Source organism: Ornithorhynchus anatinus, chromosome 18 (assembly GCF_004115215.2).
Source record: "Ornithorhynchus anatinus isolate Pmale09 chromosome 18, mOrnAna1.pri.v4, whole genome shotgun sequence".
NCBI lineage: Eukaryota > Metazoa > Chordata > Mammalia > Monotremata > Ornithorhynchidae > Ornithorhynchus > Ornithorhynchus anatinus.
In genome coordinates this window covers 1353422-1374879 of record NC_041745.1, presented here as the reverse complement: position 1 = coordinate 1374879, position 21458 = coordinate 1353422, and the positions used below count along the sequence as shown (strand labels likewise).

The 21458-nt window shown below is 57.0% G+C and overlaps 1 protein-coding gene across 2 annotated transcripts; it reads right to left on the bottom strand.

The window, feature by feature from the left end:
- Positions 1–236: 236 nt before the first annotated feature.
- STIL (STIL centriolar assembly protein) lies at positions 237–18558 on the bottom strand. Of its 2 annotated transcripts, none has more exons than XM_029046818.2 (16): positions 18453–18558; positions 17578–17688; positions 16638–16753; positions 16326–16513; positions 14774–15021; positions 13607–13690; positions 13085–13171; positions 11670–11817; positions 9579–9688; positions 8877–8991; positions 7137–8162; positions 6475–6619; positions 5488–5686; positions 4175–4391; positions 2015–2265; positions 237–1492 (listed from the first exon to the last, which is right to left on the bottom strand). In XM_029046818.2, exons 1-16 carry the CDS (start codon positions 18461–18463, stop codon positions 766–768), a joined length of 3783 nt encoding a protein of 1260 aa, XP_028902651.1. In that variant the 5' UTR covers positions 18464–18558; the 3' UTR covers positions 237–765. The 2 variants fall into 2 exon arrangements, with proteins under 2 accessions (XP_028902651.1, XP_028902650.2); XM_029046817.2 differs by having other exon boundaries at positions 17578–17640; positions 18453–18535.
- Between the last annotated feature and the right edge of the window lie 2900 nt (positions 18559–21458).

Below are 21458 nucleotides of genomic sequence, written 5' to 3'. Positions count from 1 at the left end.
CGCCGACCTCGCTGGAAAGATAGGAGCATGCCCTAGGTACGTAGAGAATGCAGGGCAGGCCCACGGCCAGGAGAACACCCATTTGACGTCTGTCCATCCCATCTCATCGTGCTCAGCTCGGTGAGCTGGACTCCCTCTCCAGCAGCAGTACTGACGGCTGCTCCCAAAACAGCTCAGCGTCCTGCCACATCAGCAAGCGAATGGGTCCATCTGAACATTTTTTATTCAAGCTTTACAAAAAAAAAAAAAAAACCCAACCCCCAACAAAACGAAAAAACCACCTGCAAGACCACCAGCCACTCAATTTCACGCAATAATTTAATTGTTCTGATACAGCTAGGCTGCCGTCTGGCTAAGAGCTCGTAAAAAAGGATTTGTAATATTAGGATCCCAGAGTTTGTGCGTTAATTAACCAAATATGCCAATTTGAAAACCACTCAGAGCAATCCAACTTAGCAAGGGCGCCCAGCCCGGATGCTGCCGATGGCCACTCTCCAGAATGTTCTGACTGGAGCCAGTGAACGGCGGGGATGTTCTGACCTGCCCCGCATCGGGAGGCGTGAGGTGGCCCGGGCTCTCTCGGACCGCGGGGCTCTGAGCGGCCGGTCTGGACCGTGCGGGCAAGACGGCCGGGGGTTCCCGGGGTCGCTGCCGTGACGGAGGAGGCAGGCGGGCGGACCGCCGGTCTGAAAAAGGAGCGTGGAATGACCACGGCGAGGGCGTCTCCAAACCGCTTCCGGGGAGCCATCCCCGGCTGCTCTAGGGTCAGAACAGCTTAGGCAGCTGGCGGAGGCGCCCGATGTCCAAGAAGGTGCCCACCGAGTTCATGCTGTCCATGTGCCGGAAGGTGCCGGAAGCCTGCGGGCCATCAGGAAACAGCGCAGGCTCTCTCTGATTCTCCTGGTCGGGGTGCCGAGTGAAGGCCACCTTGCCAGCCAGGAGCCCGGCCCTTGAGCCGGGCAGCCAGTCCGTGGCCCCGGGGGGCCCCTTCGGCCGGCCCGCCCCGTTGGTGATGTTCCTGAGGACGGGCGCGTCGGGTTGCGGCGGAGAGCAAGGGTCGGCTCCGGAGGGGTCGGCGGGGCCGCCGGGTTGCCGAGGGGCGGCTCCCGGCCTGCCGCCAGTGTCCGCCGGGGGCCGGAGTTCCCAGTCACCACGGTCGCTGCAGTCGCCGCAGTCTCCCTGGAGGAGGCCGTACCTCTTCATGTACGTCCTGGTCGCGAACGACATGTTGCTGGGAGAGATGGCGCCGAGGCCCAACAGGCTCCAGTCCGTGGGCCCGGGGGCCACGGGGGACCCGGGGGCTGCATCTGGGGCCGCGCGGCCGAAGGAGAGCTGCGCCAGCTGGCTCTCGCTCAGGTACTTGAGGGCGATGGCGTTGGCCTCCATGCTCAGGTCCGCACCGCTGGGGTGGAGCCCGCTCACGCCCACGTTGGAGAAAGACACGTAGTTCAAGCCGGAGAGAACCGCCGCCGGGCTGATGCAGGCCAGGACGCTGAAAGACACCGAGGAAAACCGGTCAGTCGGCCCCCAGGGCTTGTGGGGGACGGGGGGCACGGCGCACGTCGGGCGCACAACCATTCGTGCCTTCTTCCTCCTGTCTGTCGGGTTCCTGCGAGGGGCGCCGAGATGTGCGTGCAGCCCCCGCCCCGGAATGGTCCCCCAACTTCCACAGAGGCTCACTGCGCCAATTTCACGCACGTGAACGCCGTGGTCGGACTGTGGTCCCAAAGTTCAGGATGTGCCCTGACCGACAGACGTAACGCGAGCCCTCTGGGGTCCCAGTGACCACGTTTAGTCCACTGGGACAGGCAGAGGGCACGGAGAGACGAGGGAGGGCACCACATATACGCCAAGGAGACAAAACCACCGATGCCGTGGAAAAAGGGACTTGAAGATAGCCTTGACTACTCCCCGCCGGGGGATGAAACGGCATCACCGGATCCCGGGAGGGGCTTGTAGATAGCCCTATCTGCCCCCGCTGGGGGGATGCGGTGGCTTGCCCCCTGCTACTCACCTGGCATGCTCCACCCTGGCCTCGCTTTGTCTCACGTGGCTGGGCGAATCCAGGGTCACCCCGAGGCTCCTCAGTTGCTTGAGGGTGGCGCTTAGGACGCCATCTCGATCCTTCTCACTGGGGTCATCCGATCTTTGCTCGGTGCCGCTCCGGCTTCCAGAGGGGACACCGTCTTGGCACGCTGACTCCGCTTCTGGGCACGGGTGGGTGCTCTCCTCAGATGAGGCTTTCAGGAGATGTTTCACCTGACCCTATCGGAGAGAGCCCGGAACGACTGAGGGGCGGAAGCGGCCTAGAAATTCCACTCGAATTTGACCCGGGGCGCATGAGGCGGTGGAGGGGAAGCACTGGGGGTGTCGGGAATCGGGTTGGGGATGCACGGAACTCCCCAACCGCCAAGACCAGTGACCGGTACTAGGTGACCACTGCCACTACTGCCAAAGTGACACACCCAATGCCGCCGGAATGGGCGGACTTGGTGCCCGCTCACGGGCTGCTTTGATCTTCCCCAGCTCAGGTCGAGTGACCGCCTAGAATTTGGCCAAATCTTAATTTCAAAGTGGAAACACCAAATTCCCGGTTGAGTGGCACTTGAAGAGCTTAGAAGGCTTTTGGGAAAAGCGAGAAAGCACTCTAGTAAGACAGTGTTTCTGGCTTTCCCTGGCCGCCACGGCTTTGAACGTCCAAGGGACCCTCCTTTCCTCCCAGGCTCTAGACACGCCGATCAACCGTATCTACCGCGCGCTACGGTGTGCAGAGCACTGTACTAAGCACTTGGGACAAAGCAACAACAGAGTTGGTCGACACATTTCCCGCCCACAATGCGTTTACAGTCCAAAGGGGGAGAGACGTTAATATGAATAAATGGATTACAGATATGTATATAAGTGTTGTGGGGCTGGGGGGGGCGGGGGATAAATCGGGGTGATGCTGAAGGGAGTGGAAGAAGAGGAAATGAGGGCTCATTCAGGGAAGGCCTCTTGGAGGACACGTGCGTTCAACAAGGGTTAGAAGGTGGGACGAGTGATTGTCTCGCCCACTTTGTGCTGCCACGTTGAGACCATGTTGGCTCTGGGGCCCCGGCAGAGCTCTGGGGTCAGTCAGCTTGAGGGACTTCCCGGCATTGCTGCCCTAGATTGGTGGGGGGGCCCAATCCCCTGCCCCTGAGGACCACTTCCTATCTGTAAACCATTTCAACGGCTGCCTCCCCCTCTACACTGGGGGAGGACTGGGATCCTACTAACTCCACTATACTCCCCTAAGTGCTCAGTACAGTTCTCTGCATACAGCAGAGTGGAAGATCTTCGAGGCTGAACGTGTAAGTGCTCAATTAAATACGCCGGATTGCTTCTGGTCCCCGTTATGGGACCTTGGGCAAGGCACCTTAGGCTTTGGTCTCCTTCTTTCTAAATGGGGATAAGACCTCTGCTCTTCCTCCCTCAGACTGGAAGTCCTTAGGGGTACAAAGTCGTGTAAGCTCAGAGTAAGCACTTGTAAATGACATAAGTCACTCATTTTACAGTCTAGCTGGGGACACCGACGTTAAAATAAGTTACGGTGAATCGGGAGAAGCAGCGTGGCCCAGTGAAAAGAGCACAGACGCGGAAGTCAGAAGCATCTGGGTTCTCATCCTGGCTCTGTCACTTGTCTGCTGAGTGACCTGGGGCAAGCCACTTCACTTCTCTGTGCTTCAGTGACCTTGTATGTGAAATAGGGGATTAAGACTCTGAGCCCCAGTCCCGGTCCCACCTGATTATTCTTGCATTTACCCCAGTGCTTAGTACGGTGCCTGGCACCAAGTAGGCACGTGAATACCATTAAAAACAAAATAAAAAATCGGAGGTAGGGGAATGCAACAGAGAAGAAAGGTACGAGCATCGGTGCCTTGTGTGTGTTTGCACGTGAATGTGTGTCTCAGGTAGCCTTAGGAGAGGTGAAGTGGCCAAGAGGGGAATGTGAACTGGGTCCTGTGGCCAGCCCTTTGGGAGGCAGGAGAACCGGCTGCCTCAGTGGGGATTAAGACTGTGAGCCTCATGTGGGACAAGGACTGTGTCCAACCTGATAACCTTGAATCTACCTCACTGCTTAGAACAGTGCCCGGCACATAGTAAGCGCTTAACAAATAACACACAGACAACAACCCAGTCCCGCAGTGCTTACCAGTAAATCCTGGTACAGTTGCTGGCTCTCCGGGGGGGTGCTGGGCCGGCCCCCTCCGGCCTCCTGGGCCAGCTGGACTTCGGCCCCGTTGGCCGGCGCCGGGGGGTTCCCGGTGTCCTCCGCAGGTCCTGCCCGTAAGCACGCGCTCACGCTTTCTCCGGACGGCAAACCGGGGAGGGTCGTGGGTCCGGGATCTTCCCCCGCCATGGAGGAGCAGCTGGGGAGTGGGGTGGGGGGAGACACACACAGACATCCTGAACCACGGTCGCTTGAAATCCCTCAGACCTGCCTTGCTCAAGTGACCGGGCCCGTTTTTTGCTCGGTGACCCCGAATGAGTGCTCTTCCCTGAGAGTGGGAAAGAAACAAAAGTCCTGGGAGACCAACGGCCCGATTCATTTGGTCGCCCTGCTTCTATCGGGCCTAGTCATTCCAAATGACACTTCCTCTGTGTCCTAATTTTGGCTTTTCTCAGCTCCTCTGGAACTCTCTCTTGGTCCAACTAGGGTCTGGGGAAAAGCAAGCCTTGGAAACTTGGAAAAACGCTCTCTGGAAGTTCTCGTTCATCTGTGTTCTCTCTCTCTCTTCCCTTACACTCCCTTCCTCCCTCCCGAAGCCTTGAAAGACCAATCTCCGGAGGTTCTTATTCACGTTCTCTCTCTCTCACCCTCTTTCTCTTTCACGCACACACACGTTCCCTCCAAGAGACACATTCCATTTTTCCTTAACTCTGGAAATTAGAGTTGCCAATTGCCCCCATCCTTCTCTTCTCCTCCCCGTCCCCCAGTTGAGGTTGCCCCGGGAGGATGATCGGAGGCGGTTCCGGCCCCGCCCGGGCCCCAGGTGTCGCTGCCTCCGGGAGGACCATACCTGCTGGGGTGCCGGGACCGGTCCTGGGATCGTGGGAGATGACCAGCATCCCTGCTGGAAGCCTGGCCCCAGGTCCCCCTCGCCCCTCAAGGTTGCATCCCACAGAGCCAAGGGCGAGGCCCGGCTGTGCGCCCTCCCTTCCCCGGAAACCTAGGGCACCGCTCGGCCTGAAATACGTCCCTGGGGCCAGGGAACAGAGCTGGCACCGGCTGAGGCCGGGGCATCCTGCCCTACCCGTTCTAGTCCTCTGCACCCTGACAGGAGGAGGAGGCGGCGAGTCTGGAGGGGCAGGAGTGTAGGGGCCGGGGAGAGGGATGGAAACTCACTATTCCCACCGAGTGGATCCTGGCCACCGTATATCGGGGATCGCTGGGTGGGCCGGGTTTGCCCCGGCTCCCGCCGCGGAGTTTCCCCGCCCTCCCTCAGGGCGCAGTCGGGCTCTCACCCGACAGCTCCAGGTGAAAGCGATGTCTCTTCGCCGCTGACCCCGCCGCTCCCTCCGGGATCGGGGTCGTGGCTGGCTCGGGCGCGGTCGGCGTCAAGGACGATGCTGCAGTCTTGGCTTTGGACCGAGGCGTCCCGCTGGTCCCCTGGGTGGGCTGCCTCCGGACCACCGCACGGTGCTTGCCACAGCAGGCTGGTGCCTGGGATGCAAAGCCGGAGCAACGCGTTCGGGGCAGGGGTCCGAGAAGGATTCTCGGGGGAAACCTGCTCGGGCAGCAGGGCGCAAATGGATCACGGCCCTCGGTCTAAGGCCAGGCGCCAGCAGAGACTTCCCTGCTTTGCCAAGGGACTTGGGGGGACGCCGAGTGAAGCGACTTGCCCAAGACCACACAGCAGACATGTGGCGGAGCTGGGATTAGAACTCCCAGGCCCACGTTCTATCCCATAAGCCATGCCAACCTTCCACCCCGCCTCCCACCTTCGAACTGGAAGCCTTGGGCCTTTGAGGAATGGAGCGCTATCTTTCATTTTTTGTGGGTGCCATGGCAACTTGCTTCCAAGAGCAAAGGCCAAGCTTATTGGACCAGGCGAACGCTTCAGACATTACCTGATGCAGTGTCTTAAGGGAAAAGTGGGAGGCTATGATATGTTTAGAAAAATAATTTATCCCTCTCGACTGAAGCTCAATGGGAGAGGGAATGTGCCTACGTATTGTTAAGCTGTACTCTTCCCAAATGCTTAGTACAGTGTTTGGCACACAGTAAGCGCTCGATAAATATGGCCGAAGGAAAAGCTGGACCTCCCGACGCTCTGCCAAATGGCCCCCGACTCTTGCGGGTCTCGGCCTGGCACCGGATGGAGGGGAGGTGGCGTGAGACGGGACGAGGACGGGAGAGGGCCAAGACCGCCAGGCCTGGATCCCCACTGCCCGACCATCCTGCCAACCGTCATTACCCCATCGGCGCCCGGTGTGGGAGGCGGAAGTCACCTGTGCTCACGGCGATGCTCACGGTCTCTCTGACGCGCAGCTCCGGAGACGCCCGGGTGGCGGTGGGTGCCGACGCGGCCCCCGGCTGGTGGCCGGCGGCGGGCGGGCCTGCCAGGAAGGTCTGGGCGGCCAGCAAGCGTTCGATCTGTCGGTTTGAACAGGCGCCCGTCGCTTACGTCGGGTCCGGGACAAAACGGGGTGGCGGGAGCGGGGCAGCGCGAGGCTGCAGGCTCCAGGGTGGGTGCATTTAAGCTCACTGCAAGCAGGGATCGTGTCTACCAACCCGGTTGCATCGCCCCGTCCCAAACGCTTAGCACAGAGCCCTGGACGCGGGAAGCGCTCGATAAATACTATCGATTCGCTGGTTTGCGACGGTCCCGTGGCTGGAGATGCGATCGGGCAAGCAGAGCGCGGGGCCGGCAAACGATGCCGTTGGCACGGACGCCCTCTGGTGATCCAAGCTGGAACCTTCTCCCAAGGAGGAGAGAGGCAGGTCCAGACTAGAACCCGGGGCTCCTGACTTCAAACTCGGCAACTTAATTTAAAAACTAATAACGATACTAGTAAAGGTCCCCTAAATCGATAAAACCCCCCCGCCTCGTTTGAGGAAGACCCGGACGATCCCATCAGGGCGTGGGCCGGAGGCGACCGCGGGAACCAACCTGGGCCTGGAGCAGTTTCAGTTGCCGGTCCTGTTCCGTGAGCATCCGGAAGGCCTCGGGAGACAGTCCCATCATCCCGTCGGCCGACGCTCTCCGGGGCGAGGGGGCGCACGTGGCACAAGGTGGCGGGAAAGAGAAGGCCCCGGCGGGAGAGCTCGGCCCCCCGCCCCGCTGCAGGCCTCGGCCGGGCGGGCTCCTCGGGTTGCAAGCTAGAGGAAGTAGGCAGCCGGTGCCAGGGCGGGGCGGCGAACCCGCATTCTCCACTGGGGCCTCCGACCAGACCTCCGCGGGGGTCTCGGACCAAACCTCAGGGAGGGCCTCCGACCGGACCCCTTGGGCCTGCCAGCCACCTGCACCGCCCGCTCCCCGCCACGCGCCCGGGCGGCCCATTGCAGGCCCGTGGCACCGACAACATCCGCAGACATCCAAGAGGTGGCCAGATGGTGAGGGGGGGCCCGTGATCGGCCAGTCTGGAGTCGGAGACAAGGGCCCGGGGCCCCGGGGCAGGGGCCGTCGGCCGGTAGAAAGTGGTCTCGGGCATGACGCGCGACGTCCCCTTCCAAAGGATTCCCCTCCTCTGTGCCTGGCCAGGTCCTGATGGGGCCGACTCCCTGCTTCAACCGGTGGCCCCCCGGGGGGCAGCCCGGCCAGGTCGGCAGGCGGCCGGGCGATGGGGGTCAGAGGCGAGGACGGGGCTCCAGGGATCTGCCTGCCCCGAGGGACCCCTCTCTTCCACGTCGGAGGCCGCGGGGGTGGCTGCTTTACTCGGGGGGTGGGCGGAGGGGGCGACCCTGGACCCGTCTGGCCGGTCGGCCCCCTCCAAGGGCCCCCGGGCCCGGGCCCCCAGCTCGGCCTCTCCTCAGAGAACTGCTGGCACTGTGGGCCTGAGAAGCCAGGAAGAGGCAGCGAGGAGGGAGGGCTTGGGGGATTTGGCCCCACCAGATGATTAGGTGCGGGGGCTGAGTCCAAGAAACTGCCGTCCAAGACGAGGGAGAGCTCAGGAACAGAAGGGCAGATCTTGGTACCCTGGAAGGCAAAATTCCCCCGGGAAATTAGAATCCAACATAAGAGTCATAGGCAGCCCAGCTCAACGGTGACCAGAGAGGCAGATTCTTTTTTCTCTTAATGGTACTTAAGTGCTTACCATATGCCAAGAACTGTTCTAAGCGTTAGGATAGTTAGAACTTAATCAGGTTGGCTATAGTTCCCGTCTCACATGGGACTCTCAGTCTTAATTCCCATTTTACAGATGGGGTAACCAGAGAAGTGAAGTGATTTGCCCAAGGTCACACAGCAGACGTGTGGTACAGCTGGGATTAGAACCCAAGTCCTTTTGACTTCCAGCCTCGCGCTCTAGCCACTAAGCCACGCTGCTTCTCCGGTTCTATCTCTATCCTGGAAACCCAAGAGACTCGAAACAGAGTCTCCTCCTACATTGCATCCCGAGAACAACTCTGACTCCAAGGATCTGTTATTCAGTGGCGCGCCTAGGAGGAGGCACGTTGGCCTGGAGGAAAGAGCAAGCAGGAGGGAGTCAGGAGATGAAGGTTCCAGCCCCGGCTCTGCCACCGGCCTGCTGTGTGACAGGTCACGTTACTCCGACTCTCTGGGACTCAGTTTCCTCAGCTGTGAAATGAGGATAAGCTCCCTGCTCTCCCTTCTGGCCATCCCCGCGGTGGGGCACGGGGGACCTCCGGCCAGCAGAAGCCAAACCCGCTTTCGGAGTTCCCGTCAGCCTACCTGCTGACCCACGGGGTGAGGGCTGGGCATCGGCCTAGGGGAGAGGTCCTCGTCCTCCATGCCGGAGTCCTGGTCGCTCACGGAGAGGGGGCCGGGAGAGGCTTTCTGGGAACAGCTGGTTGTGTGGAGAGAAAGAAAAAGACAGGGTGACTCTGGAGGGAACTCCCAGTCCCGTGAGGAGGAGGTGGAGAGGAAATCACCCCCACACACGCTCAGAGTACACATGCACACAGCCACATATGTATGCACCCCAGACATGCATGTAGCCCATGTGACCATAGCACACTTCTGCCTCAAGTGCCCAAGGTGCCTTCCATCCTTGGAGATCTGGCAAAGGCTTCCGGTTCACGTCAGAAAACCTGTGAGGAAAGGGCTCCATCTGACCAAGAATGGCTTGCCCAGCACGATTTTGCTTCCAAAGAGTGCAAATTCAGGCCGGAAATCCACCGCGTGGGCTTCTTCTTGTCTCCTCTGATATAGGAGAGGGAATAAGACCCCAAAGGACAGCCCCTTCCTGCCAAGGAGCTGATTTGCACCCCCGATTCGGTGAGTCTGCTAAGGAGCCCACCAGCCAGCGTCACTGGGTGCCCAGCTCTGGGGGACAAACCCAGGTGAGGGGCCCAGAGCAGCGGTTTCACGATGCAAGGCTTGGGGCGACCAGTTCAGTTTACCCCACACCCATAGGCAGCTGTCTGTACTTACCTCACGGCTAAAAGGCTCTCGGAAACTCGACGGAAGAGCTCTCCCTCAGCGTCTCGGCCTCCCGCGCTCAGCTCAAAGGGGATGGGGTGTCGGTCGGAAGGCTCCACGTCCTGAAACAGAGGCCGGGTCGGGGAGGAACGTGGTGGGGTGGGTTTGGAGGCCAGGGGCTATTGGACACCACCTCCAGGGAGCCTTTCCTCCATCAGCGTGAGCTCTGCTGGGGACCTCTGGACTGTAAGTGCGTTATGGGCAAAGAATGTACCTCTTTATTGCTATATTGGACTCTCCCAAGTGCTTAGTACAGTGCTCTGCACAAACTAAGTGCTCAATACGAATGAATATGATTCCTTAAGCACTTTATATTCATCCTACATCCCTTATGTCATTCAGTTGCACTTACTGAGCATTTAGTGAGGCAGGTGCCTGGGAGAGTACAATACAGCAGAGTTGATAGGACGTGTTCCTTGACCACAGTGAACTTTCCAGCGCTTAGAACAGTGCTCTGCACATAGTAAGCGCTTAACAAATACCAACATTATTATAGCCTAGCGGGAAGTCCATATCCTTATAGTTGCTCCTTTACTTATCAGTAACTGATTTCAATGTCTGTCTCCCCTTCTAGACTCTATCTACTAGGACCTACACTTGTCAGCTGTGTGACCTGTATAAGTCATTTGACTTCTCTGTGCCTCAGTGACCTCATCTGTAAAATGGGGATTCAAACTGTCAGCCCCATGTGGGACAGGGACTGGGTCCAACCTGATTCACTTGTATCTAAACCAGAGCTTAGTACAGCGCCCGGAACACAGTAAACACTTAGGTACTGGGGGAGGGGGGAAAAAAAGAAGACTCCACTGCATTGCTCGTTTGCAAGCGTCTAGTATAATGCTTGGCCTGCCGAAAGCACTCCATAAATAGCGCAGATTGAAAAACCGCAATGGCTGGGGAAATGAGTCCGGCCAGCACCGGTCCCAGGGCCTGATCGTTCTGCTTTGCCCGTACCCCGAGAAACACAAGTCTGATGCCTTCTGGTGTTTGCCTTGCTGAACCCATCCACACTACAAACCAAAAGCAGAAGGTGGGGAGGTGTTGACAGAGTCCCCAAATTGGGAAATGACAAAACGCACTATCACCGGCCCCAGGGAAAATCCCCCGTTTTTTAACAAATTTTTTTTTTTAATGGTTTTAAGCGCTTACTATGTGTCAAACACTATCCTAAGCACTGGGGTAAATACAAGCTAATTAGGTTGGACACAGTCCCTGTCCCGCATGGAGCTTACGGCCTAATGGAGAAGGTAAGTGACTTCCCCAAGGTCACCCGCAAGTTATCTCCAGAGCCGGGCTGAAACTTGATGAGAAACTGATTTGCTCATCGCCTCGACCAAAGCCAGGAGGTGTGTGGAATGTTGCCAGGGCTTTGATACTGGGCTAACGAAGCCAAGACACTTTTCATTTATTTATTTCCCTACCCCTTCTGAGGGCTGAACTTGAAGAAAGTGGGGACTCTCGGAAGATGAAAAAAAATCCATTTTTTCCATGAATTCTATGCCTAGGCCCCAGAGACAGGAAAACCCATCGAGGGGTAATGAGGCCAGGTCTGCTGGCTTTGACCTCTCAGGTTGAAAATGGGATTAGAACGCGGCTACTGGCTCTGTTATATTGCACTCTGCCGAGCGCTTACAACAGTGCTCTGCACTCGGTAAGCACTAAATAAATATCATCGATTGATTGTCTAGTTTTGCCCACCTCCCGTTAGGGTGTAAGATCCTCGTGGGCAGGGAACGTGACTCTTGGTTTTTCCGAACATCTCCCCGCGCCTGGTATAGTATCCTACACCCGGGGCGCTCCATAAATGCTACGATTACTTCTACTCCTGACGGTGGGAAGATTTGGATCGGAGGACTTGAGTTGGTGTGGTTAAGATGGGGGATGAGGTTCAAATCTCCCCCTCTTTGGCCAAGGTGCTTCTGGGTCAACCTGTCGTTAGGCAGGGAACGTGTCTACTTACTATCTGCGCACAGGAAGCGCTCAATAAACACATTGATTGATTGATTGTTTGGAGCGCCCGTTGACGCGGGACAGCCGGCTTACTTGGAAAAGATGAAAGGTCTCGTTGCTGGTTAGGAGTTGGAACGTGGGGCCCGAGTGGCCCTTCTGGGGAACGCATTCGTAAAACTCGGGCTCCGGGTGGGTCAGGGAGTAGAGAACGATGACGAAGCTGCCGGACTCCGAAAGGACCCTGGGTGTGGGGGGAAGAGGGGAGGAGAAAGGTCACCGTTTGAGTGGATGCGGTCGCAGCTCGGTCTTCAGGCGTGGCGGCCCTCCCCCGTCCCCACCTCAGCCACTACCAGCCAACGGGCCCGAGAGTGGTGGGGGGGCTCGGCCCCCGACAGCAAAAGCACAGACATCCTCCCGGGTGGATTTGTGGCTCGGACTTTTTAAGAGGTGGCTTTGTCTGAGGCCCCGAAAAGTTCCCGTTGCCGGCTGAGCCGGCTAGGGGTGGGAGGGTCAACGCGGTCGGGTCACCGGACTGACCCACCGGGACGCCTCTTACAGTCACAGGACGACGGCTAGGCGCACGTGGGGCAGTAAACCCTCAAAAGGCACTCAGGAACAAGAAATCACAAAACGCTCTGGGGTTCTCACCTCACTGAGGGGGTTTCTGGGAACAGGTCCAGGCTGGAGCCTCATTCAGGGAGGAGGTTCTGAGCCTCTCCAGGCCCCTTGTCGCTGGGCCGAGAGAGCGACCCAGTTTGAACAGACAATTCTTCTGCCCGCCATCGAAGCCTTATTGAAGGCACATCTCCTCCAAGAGGCCTTCCCTGACTAACCCGTTTTCCTTTTCTTCCACTTCCTCCTGTGTTGCCCTATCTTGCTCCCTTTATTCATCCCCAGCCCTAGCCCCACAACACTAACTGTACATATTTATTTATAGGCGTGTCTGTCTCCCCCTCTAACTAGAAGCTCGTCGAGCGGGAAATGCGTCTGTTGTAGTGTACTCTTCCGAGGGCTTCGTACAGTGCTCTGCACACGGTAAGCACTCAATAAACACGACTGATTGATTGAGCCACCCATCCAGGAGGGAAGCGGGTTATCTTTGCAACTCTACCCACAGGACCCACCAGACAGCTCTGAGGCACAGAGAAGTAAAGTGATTTTGCCCCAGGTCACACAGCAGACAGGCGGCAGAGCCGGAATTGGAACCAAGTCCTTCTGACTCCCAGGCCCGTGCTCTATCCACTAGGCCGTGCTGCTTCTCTAAAAAATCAAGTGACGTCACCGAAGTGAAAATAACCGGGGGTGTGACACTCCCTTTAAAAACAAACCTGCCTCATTCTCATCCTTTTCTGAAAACCCTACTCAAGTGCGATTCGATTAGGAACGCTCCAGGACCGAATCGCTCTCCCTACCACCACCCCGACCCACCCTTGCAGACCGGCGTCATCACCCCAGTCTCAGTCGGATCCCCCAGTTTCCCTCCGCTACGGACGGAGGGATGCACTCACCTCTCTTGAATCGAGGAGCTGAGCGTGTAGCGCAGGCAGCAGGCCCACACCTGCGGACTGTAGACGTGAGTGATGCCCGCCAGCCAGCTGGAAGGGACGACGGAAAGGCCAAGGTCACACAAAGCTTTCTCTGGTTTCCTGATATCCACCGGTCGGCGGCCCTCCGGAGAGGACCGCCCCGCTTTAGGCCCCCACCCCAAGCCACCCATTCAACCAAAGAATCCAGACCCTGAGGAAACTTTTCTCTGCAGCGTGGCCCACAACCCCCAAATGTCCCTTGTCAAGACAGAACTTCAGACACGGCTCCGGCTAAGATTCCCACCCAGAAGGCAGGGTGACACCTCAGCGGGGGAACGTTCTCCCCTAAAACAGCTCCCCGGATCGATTATTGGGGTAAATTCTCTTTTATCACTGTACCAAGCCTCACTACTTCTCCGCCCCGAGCCCAGGAACCTACCCCGGGGAGTCTGGAGAAGGCCCTGGTCTGGCAGGGATGGATTTCCACAATTCCCCCAAACTCACATTCCAACTAATGGCAGGGTGTAAACCTTGGGATCCGACTCCAGAAGTAAGAGCAGCTTACGCGTTTCGTCCATCGTAAGGAATCTGAGGCAGAAAAATCAAGCCAAGTTTTTCTCGGATGTGAAATGTGCATTCGTGAGGGGGAGAGAGACAGGGCAGGGGACGGACGGACGCAGATCTATTCTAGGATTTGGGAGGCTTTGGGGTGGGGGTACATTCTTTCACTTCCATTTCCTTTCCACTTCCTCTAGCAGGGATGGAAAATCAGGCTCCCCAATAAACTGAATCATTGCTTGGGTCTCTGAGGAGCGGCTAGGCCTGTCAATTATGTCCCCTCATCCAGTGGGGCTTCTCCGAGGGACCCTGAAAGCTCCTAGGAGGAAGAGACCGTGTCTCTGGCCCCTGTGGTATTCCGTCAGGTACCCAGCACAGCCCTCTGCTCACAGCAGGCGCCCAATAAATACTTGCCAAGGGCCCAGTACAGTGCCCCAAACTGAGTATGCCCTCAAGAAATACTATTACCACTCCTGTTTTCTCCTTTTCTTGGGAAGCAGCGTGGCTGGGAAGCAGCGTGGCTCAGTGGAAAGAGCACGGGCTTTGGAGTCAGGGCTCATGAGTTCGAATCCCAGCTCTGCCACTTGGCTGTGTGACTGTGGGCAAGTCACTTCACTTCTCTGTGCCTCAGTTCCCTCATCTGTAAAATGGGGATTAAGACTGTGAGCCCCACGTGGGACAACCTGATTCCCCTATGTCTACCCCAGCGCTTAGAACAGTGCTCGGCACATAGTAAGCGCTTAATACCAACATTATTATTATTTCTTTTCTATGCACTTGGATCTGTGACCTTTGTACGCTTGATAATCACCCCACCCCTGTGGCACTTATATACATATCTTTCAATTATATATTATACATTCATGAAAATGTCCGTCTCCCCCTCTGGTCTGTGAGCTCCTTATGAGCAGGGAACGTGTCTGCTAATTCTGTTGTTCTCTACTCTCCCAAGCGTTTAATACAGTGCTCTGCACACAGTAAACGCTCAATAGATACCATCGATTGACTGATTTCCTCCTGTGCACCCGCCATTCTAGTTAGAGGAAGATTTTTTTTGCAGGGGGGTGGTGGTGGTGAATCCGGGTCTCGTGGGGGTTTCGGGGCCTCACTCACCCACACTTCCAGGTGCCCTGGATCTGAGCGAGGTTCAGGTAGGTGGTCAGGTTGCGGGCCAGGGCCGTGGGGATGATGGGGATGGGCTTCACGGGCGTGCAGTCGAACGTGTCGGCCACAGTGACGGCCGCCCAGCGGAAGTCCAGCTCCAGGCGGTCCAGGACCTGGCTGCAGCGGACGTGGGCTCGGAGACAGAGGAGCTGGCAGGCGTTCAGAGAGTCTCTGCTGCTGAGGTGGCGCTGGAGCCCCTGGGGTTGGAGGAGAATTTCCAGCCTGAACCCCACAAGTGAAACACCTGGCTCTGTGACCTCTGGACCCTGGATATTCCCCCTCTCCCCCCTCCCCACAGCACTTATTTCCATGTCTTTCAATTCTACTGATTCATTCATAGTAACGTCTTCCTCCCCCTCTAGACTGTAAGCTTGTTACGGGAAGGGAGCGTGACTGCTAATTCTGCTGTGCTGTACGCTCCCAAGCACTTAGTACCGCGCTCTGCATATAGCAAATGCTCGATAAATATCATCAATGGATTGATCAGTTAAAACCCTTCCAATGTTCTGGCTGCAGCCCAGCCGGGGGTAGGGGGGGGAGTCCTGGTCCAGCCGGGGCCCGAGGGCAAATCTCCAGCGGGGTCAGGGGTCAGAGCCGGCTGCTGGGTGGCTGACCTTTACCCGGCCCCCCACGCTCGTTTAGCCTCTTGGCATTTCCCACGTGGAGCCCGCTCGCTCGCTGCGGACAGGGATTGTCTCTATTTGTGGCTGAATTGTACTTTCCAAGGGCTCGGTACGGTGCTCTGCACACAGTAAGCACTCAATAAATACGATTAAATGCATGAACGAATGAACTTTGGAGAGGCAGCACGGCCTAGTGGAAAGATCCTGGGCCTGGGAGTCAGAAGACCTAGGTTCTAATCCCGGCTTGGGCAAGTCACTTCATTTCCCTGTGGGCCTCAGTTACCTCATCTGGAAAATGGGGATTAAGACTGTGAGCCCTATGCAGGACAGGGACCGAGTCCAACCTGATTATCTTGTATCTATCTCGGCGCTTAGTACGGTGCCTGGTACATAGTAAGTGCTTAACAGATTAAAAAAACCAACAAAATAGAACCAAAACAGATAGTCAGTAGGAGTTAGAGGCGGATGCCGGCCCTCGCCCAAATCGGGAAACTGGGGGTGGAACTTCCTGTGGGAATTGGGTGGCTTTCCCGCCAGGGAGGAGGGGGCGGAGGGGAAGAGACCAGAGGAGGCATGAGGTTAGCCGAAGAAACAGAGAGAGAACATCAGCCGTTCTGCTACGGAGCCGGGGGAAGGCGGAGGGGATACCCGAGGGTCCCCGAACCCCTGAGGAACACTGGAAGCTCGTTACGGGCAGGGAAGGCGTCTGCTAATTCTCTTGTGTTTTACTCTTCCAAGCGCTTAGTACCACGCTCTGCACATAGTAAGCGCTCAGTAGATACGATTCATTGGCTCGTCGGTAACACTGTCGTGCCCCGGGAGGAAGCCAGGCCAGAGCGGGAAGGCCAAATGGCGGGCTGCTGGAGCCGCTCACTCACCTTGAAGGCCGCGCTGAAATCGTCTGCGCTGTGAACCACCACCTCCCCCAGGGTGGACCCCCGGCTGCTGACCGAACACGGAACCAAGAAGTCGCCGGGGAGCGGGGCGGAGGGGGCGGGCCCCGGGGAGCCGGGCACTTCTCGGCCGGGGTCGAAGCGGTCTACGGTCAGAGTGACGCCTTTTTCATCTGAGGAGACGAAGGAACCGCTGCCGTCATGCCTTGGGAAGACCTAATGATCCCCCCCCCCAAACCCAACTCCCACCCTGGCCCCATCAAGGTGACCCCGCTTCACGAGAAGGGACCCCCCAACCTTCATCCACCGCCAGGGTCCCGAGGAGGAAGCAGGGCAGCACCGACTTGGCACTCTGCCTCGCGTGACGATAAGCAAGACGGACGGCCTTCTCGGTCACCAGCAGCTTGGGATTTCTGGAAAAGAGTCATTCTATTTGGCTCCCGGGTTTGTGGGCAGTATGCTCGATGGGCTCTTGGAGCTGCTTGTTCAGGCCGTAATCACCTGCAGGTTTGGGGACCTGCTTTACTCTCCTTTTACCCCGGGATTCAACCGGGAGCGGACCGATCCCCCCCCCGAAGGATCCCCATCCACCTGTCCTCATGCTGTGTGACCTGGGGTAAGTCCCTGGCCCTCTCTGGGCCTCACAGTCTCCCTCTCTCAGCTTCCCCCTGCTCTCCGGTCTGCCCGTACAGATTACCGGGCAGAGAGACGGCAGGGAGTAGAGGATCTAAAATTCCAAAAGGTGCCCCCGACCCGAACAGGGTCTGAAGAGTTCTGCGAATTCGCCGACACCAAGGCAGAGAGACTTAAGGCCCGACAAGATTTAAAAAAAAGAAGAAAAAATCTAGGCAGCCGCTTTTAGTCGCAAACAGGGACCCAGGAAAACCTGTCCTGGAGCTTCCTATGTCTTTCACAGCCCCGCTGCGGTTTTTTTTTTTTAAATGATATTTCTTCAGCGCTTACTACATGCCAGGCACTGCTGTATACACGGTAATCAGGATGGACAAAGTCTCTTGTCCCACATGGGGCTCAAAGTCTTCATCCCCATTTTACAGGTGAGGCAACTGAGGTGCAGAGAAGCGAAGGGACTTGCCCGAGGTCACACGGCAGACAAGTAACAGAGCCGGGACTAGAATTCAGGTCCCTCTGACTCCCGGGCCCGGGTTCTACCCACTCTATCGGCTGGGTCAGGCTGCTTCTCAGTTCTCTCGGGGAGGGAGCGGGGAGAGAGGCATACCTGTAGTGGCTGAGGTGCAAGCAGGTCCGGTCTCCGGCGGGGGTCGGATCCCACAGCACACACCTGGACCGCGGAAAGCCGAGAGGGCCCGGCCGGTGGGAAGACAGCAGCCTTTCAAAGACGAGGCACGATGGCTGTCAGCCAGGCTTCCGGCAAACGCTTCTAACCCGGGGCAGAGTAGGGTCTCGATGGGAGGGATGAGGGAGGGGATCCTTCGGGGCTGCTGGAAGCAGGGTCGCTCACTCGGAGTTGGATCTCCCCGGCCGCCTAGGGCCCGGGCACGGTCCAGGGTAGGGGTTGGGAGAGCATGAGGACCGCGAGTGGCGCCCAGCCCGGGTCTGGAGGGCTTGGTGGAAGGGACACTGGGGGTAACCCCGCCTGGCGGAAACGGGCATCGTCGGAGACTGGCCTCGGACCCCGTGCCGGCGGGCGACCCGCAGTCTTGGCCATCCAGCAGCGGAGCCGCCACGGGGCTCTCTCGGCCGCTCCGAGAGAGGACTCGGAAGGGGAGGTGGCAGCAAGTGGAAAAGAGAGGTCAGAGGTGAAAGCAGTACACCCCACTAGGCCCCTCTCTGGGGCTGGCTTCCTGCTCCTTCCCTCACCGGGTACATCTGCCCCCAACCCCCCCAAAACAGCAAAGGGCGAGGTGCCGGAGGTAGCCAGCTTCCTTCTCGCGGTTACGGGGTCAGCACCCTGCAGGAGCAAGATGGTGGGGGGCGTGTGGGGACGAGGGGGCCTGCCGGGGTTGGTGATGGCTTCTGTGCTGCTTCATCTAGAGCCAAGGCGGGCATTCCGGAGCAGGAGGGAGATAGTTCACCTTGCCCGGCCCCTCCAGGCTAAGCACGTTTACACCACGGCTCTGGGATAATTCTTACCTTGGATCCATCCGGCGCTCGGGGAGGGAGAAGCCGCCGGGATCCCGGGGCCCGTTGCGGGCAACCTTGGTGAACCTGGACGTCGCTGACGGGAGGGAAAAAAACAACCACCGCTCAAAGCCAAGGCAGGGGAAGAAAGAGGAGCCCTCTACCCAGCCAGGGCCAGAGTCCCATCCCCTCCGGGGCCCAAGATCCTGCCGGGCCACAGCTCTGGGAAGAGCGGGAGCTCTGGGGTGCTGCCCCACCCATCATATTCCCATGAGACGTGAAGACCTCCCCCTTCCAGCACTTTGCTTCACCCCCAAACTTAGGGGATTGGGGGTGGGGGCAGGGGAAAGAGTTCCTATTTCCCGGAGACAGTCCTAATATTTCTGTTTCCCCCAGCCCAGACGGGTCCGGTCCCTGTGCCCTACCGTTACGCCAGAGGTGACTCCCCACCCCTCCAGGGAAAGCTCCGGGCCACCCGGCCTCACTGGGGTGGACCGGCAGAGCCCTCGGGACCCCCGCTTGGCTAATAAGAGCTTTTGGGAAGGATGGGAGGGCCCACCCTGACTCTTCTGCAGCTCTAGCTAGACCACGACGTGGTCCTGGCTCCCGCCACGGCGGGATTCCACGGGGAACAACAATAATAATAGCGGTATTTGTTAAGCGCTTACCATGTGCAATAAGCAGATACATTCCCCGCCCACCACAAGCTTACAGTCTTTGGGGGTGGGAACAGACATTAATGGAAATAGATAAATGTAAATAGATAACATAAATAGAAAAATGTAAATAGATAAATGTGGACGTAAGTGCTGTGGGGCTGGGAGGGGGAAGAGCAAAAGGAGTACGTCAGGGTGGCCTAGAAGGGGGTGGGAGGAGAGGAAAGGGGGGCTTAATCAGGGAAGGCTTCTTGGAAGAGATGGGCCTCCAGTAAGGCTCTGAAGTGGGGGGAGAGTAATTGTCGCATTTGAAGAGGGAGGGCTGGAAGACTAGAAGCCTCGTGTGGGACAGGGACGGTGTCTGATCTCATGAGCTCGTATCCACCCCAGCCCCTGGCACAGGGCTTGGCACCAAGTGAGAGACTAATCGTACCCCTCGCCTTCGTTATCATCATAAAGAGCCACGAGATGCCTGAGTGCCGAGGTACATGCCAGGGTGTCCTGAAAGAAGCGGGCTTGGGAGTCAGAGGTCGTGGGTTCGAATCCCGGCTCCGCCACTTGTCAGCTGGGTGACTGTGGGCAAGTCACTTGACTTCTCGGTGCCTCAGTTACCTCATCTGCAAAATGGGGATTAACTGTGAGCCTCACGTGGGACAACCTGATTACTCTGTATCTCCACCGGGGCTTAGAACAGTGCTCTGCACATAGTAAGCACTTAAATACCAACATTATTATTATTATTATTATTATTCTAATACCAGCTCCACCACTTGCCTATTGTGTGACGCTGGGCAAGACTCTTCACTTCTATTTGTCTCAGTTACCTCATCTGTAAAATGGGGATTAAGACGATGAGTCCCATGTAGGACAGGGACTGTGTCCAACCTGATGATCTGTACCTGCCCCAGCGCTTAGAACAGTGCTTGACACATAGCAGGCACTTAACAAATGCCATTATTATTATTATTATTACTATTGAGCTAGTAACCACTCCAGCTCCTGGCACAGTCCTCGGCATACTGATGAGGACGGAGCCCGGGCCTAGGAGTCAGAAGGTCGTGGGTTCTAATCCCAGCTCGGTCACTTGTCTGCTGTGTGACCATGGGCAAGTCCCTTCACTTCTCTGTGCCTCAGTTCCCTCATCTGTAAAATGGAGGTGAAGACTGTGCGCTCCACATGGAACAGGGACTGTGTCCAACCCGATTCGCTTAAAACCACCCCCGTGCTCAGTACAGTACCTAGCACATAGTAAACCCTTAAAAAAATACCATCATCATCATGATTATTATGAGCTTGTATCCACCGCAGCTTCTGGCACAGTGCTTGGCGCTTAGTACAGTGCTCAGCACATAATAAGCCCCTAACGAATACCATCAGCATCATTATTATTTTGAGCTTGTATCCACCCCAGCTCCTGGCACAGTGCGTGGCGCTCAGTCACTGCGAGTGGCACAGAGTGAGCACTTTAGAACTGTAATTTGGGTATTTGTTACCCAGAAACAGCGTGGCTTAATGGAAAGAGCCCGGGCTTGGGAGTCGGAGGTGGTGGGTTCTAATCCCGACTCCGCCGCTTGTCAGCTGCGTGACTTGGGGCAAGTCACTTCAATGGGCCTCGGTTCTCTCGTCTTTAAAATGGGGATAAAGACTGTGAGCCCCACGGGGGACAACCTGATGACCCTGTATCTCCCCCAGCGCTTAGAACAGTGCTCGGCACATAGTAAGCGCTTAACAAATGCCAACTTTATTATTATTGCTCTGCACACATTAGGCGCGCAACGAATACAGCTGAGTGAATGAATTTATTTATTTTGGCAGAGAACCAGCGCTTAACCAGTGCCCTGACCGTGATTCTCGTTATCGAATGGGTGTCACGGTAAGTGCCGGGTTGCCCAGACATTCCAAGTGCTTAGGGCAGTGCTCTGCACATAGTAAGCGCTCAACAAATACTATTGAATGAATGAATGATTGTCTCTGTTGCTGAATGATACTTTCCAAGCGCTTAGAACCGTGCTCTGCACACAGTAAGCACTCAATAAATACTGTTGAATGAATGATGGTCTCTGTTGCTGAATTGTACTTTCCAAGCGCTTAGGACAGTGCTCTGCACAGTAAGCGCTCAATAAATACTTCTGAATGAATGAATGATGGTCTCTGTTGCTGAATTATACTTTCCAAGCGCTTAGGACAGTGCTCTGCACACAGTAAGCGCTCAATAAATGCTACTGAATGAATGAATAATGGTCTCTGTTGCAGAATTATACTTTCCCAAGAGCTTAGTCCAGTGCTCTGCACACAGTAAGCACTCAATAAATACTTTCAAATGAATGAATGATGGTCTCTGTTGCTGAATTGTACATTCCAA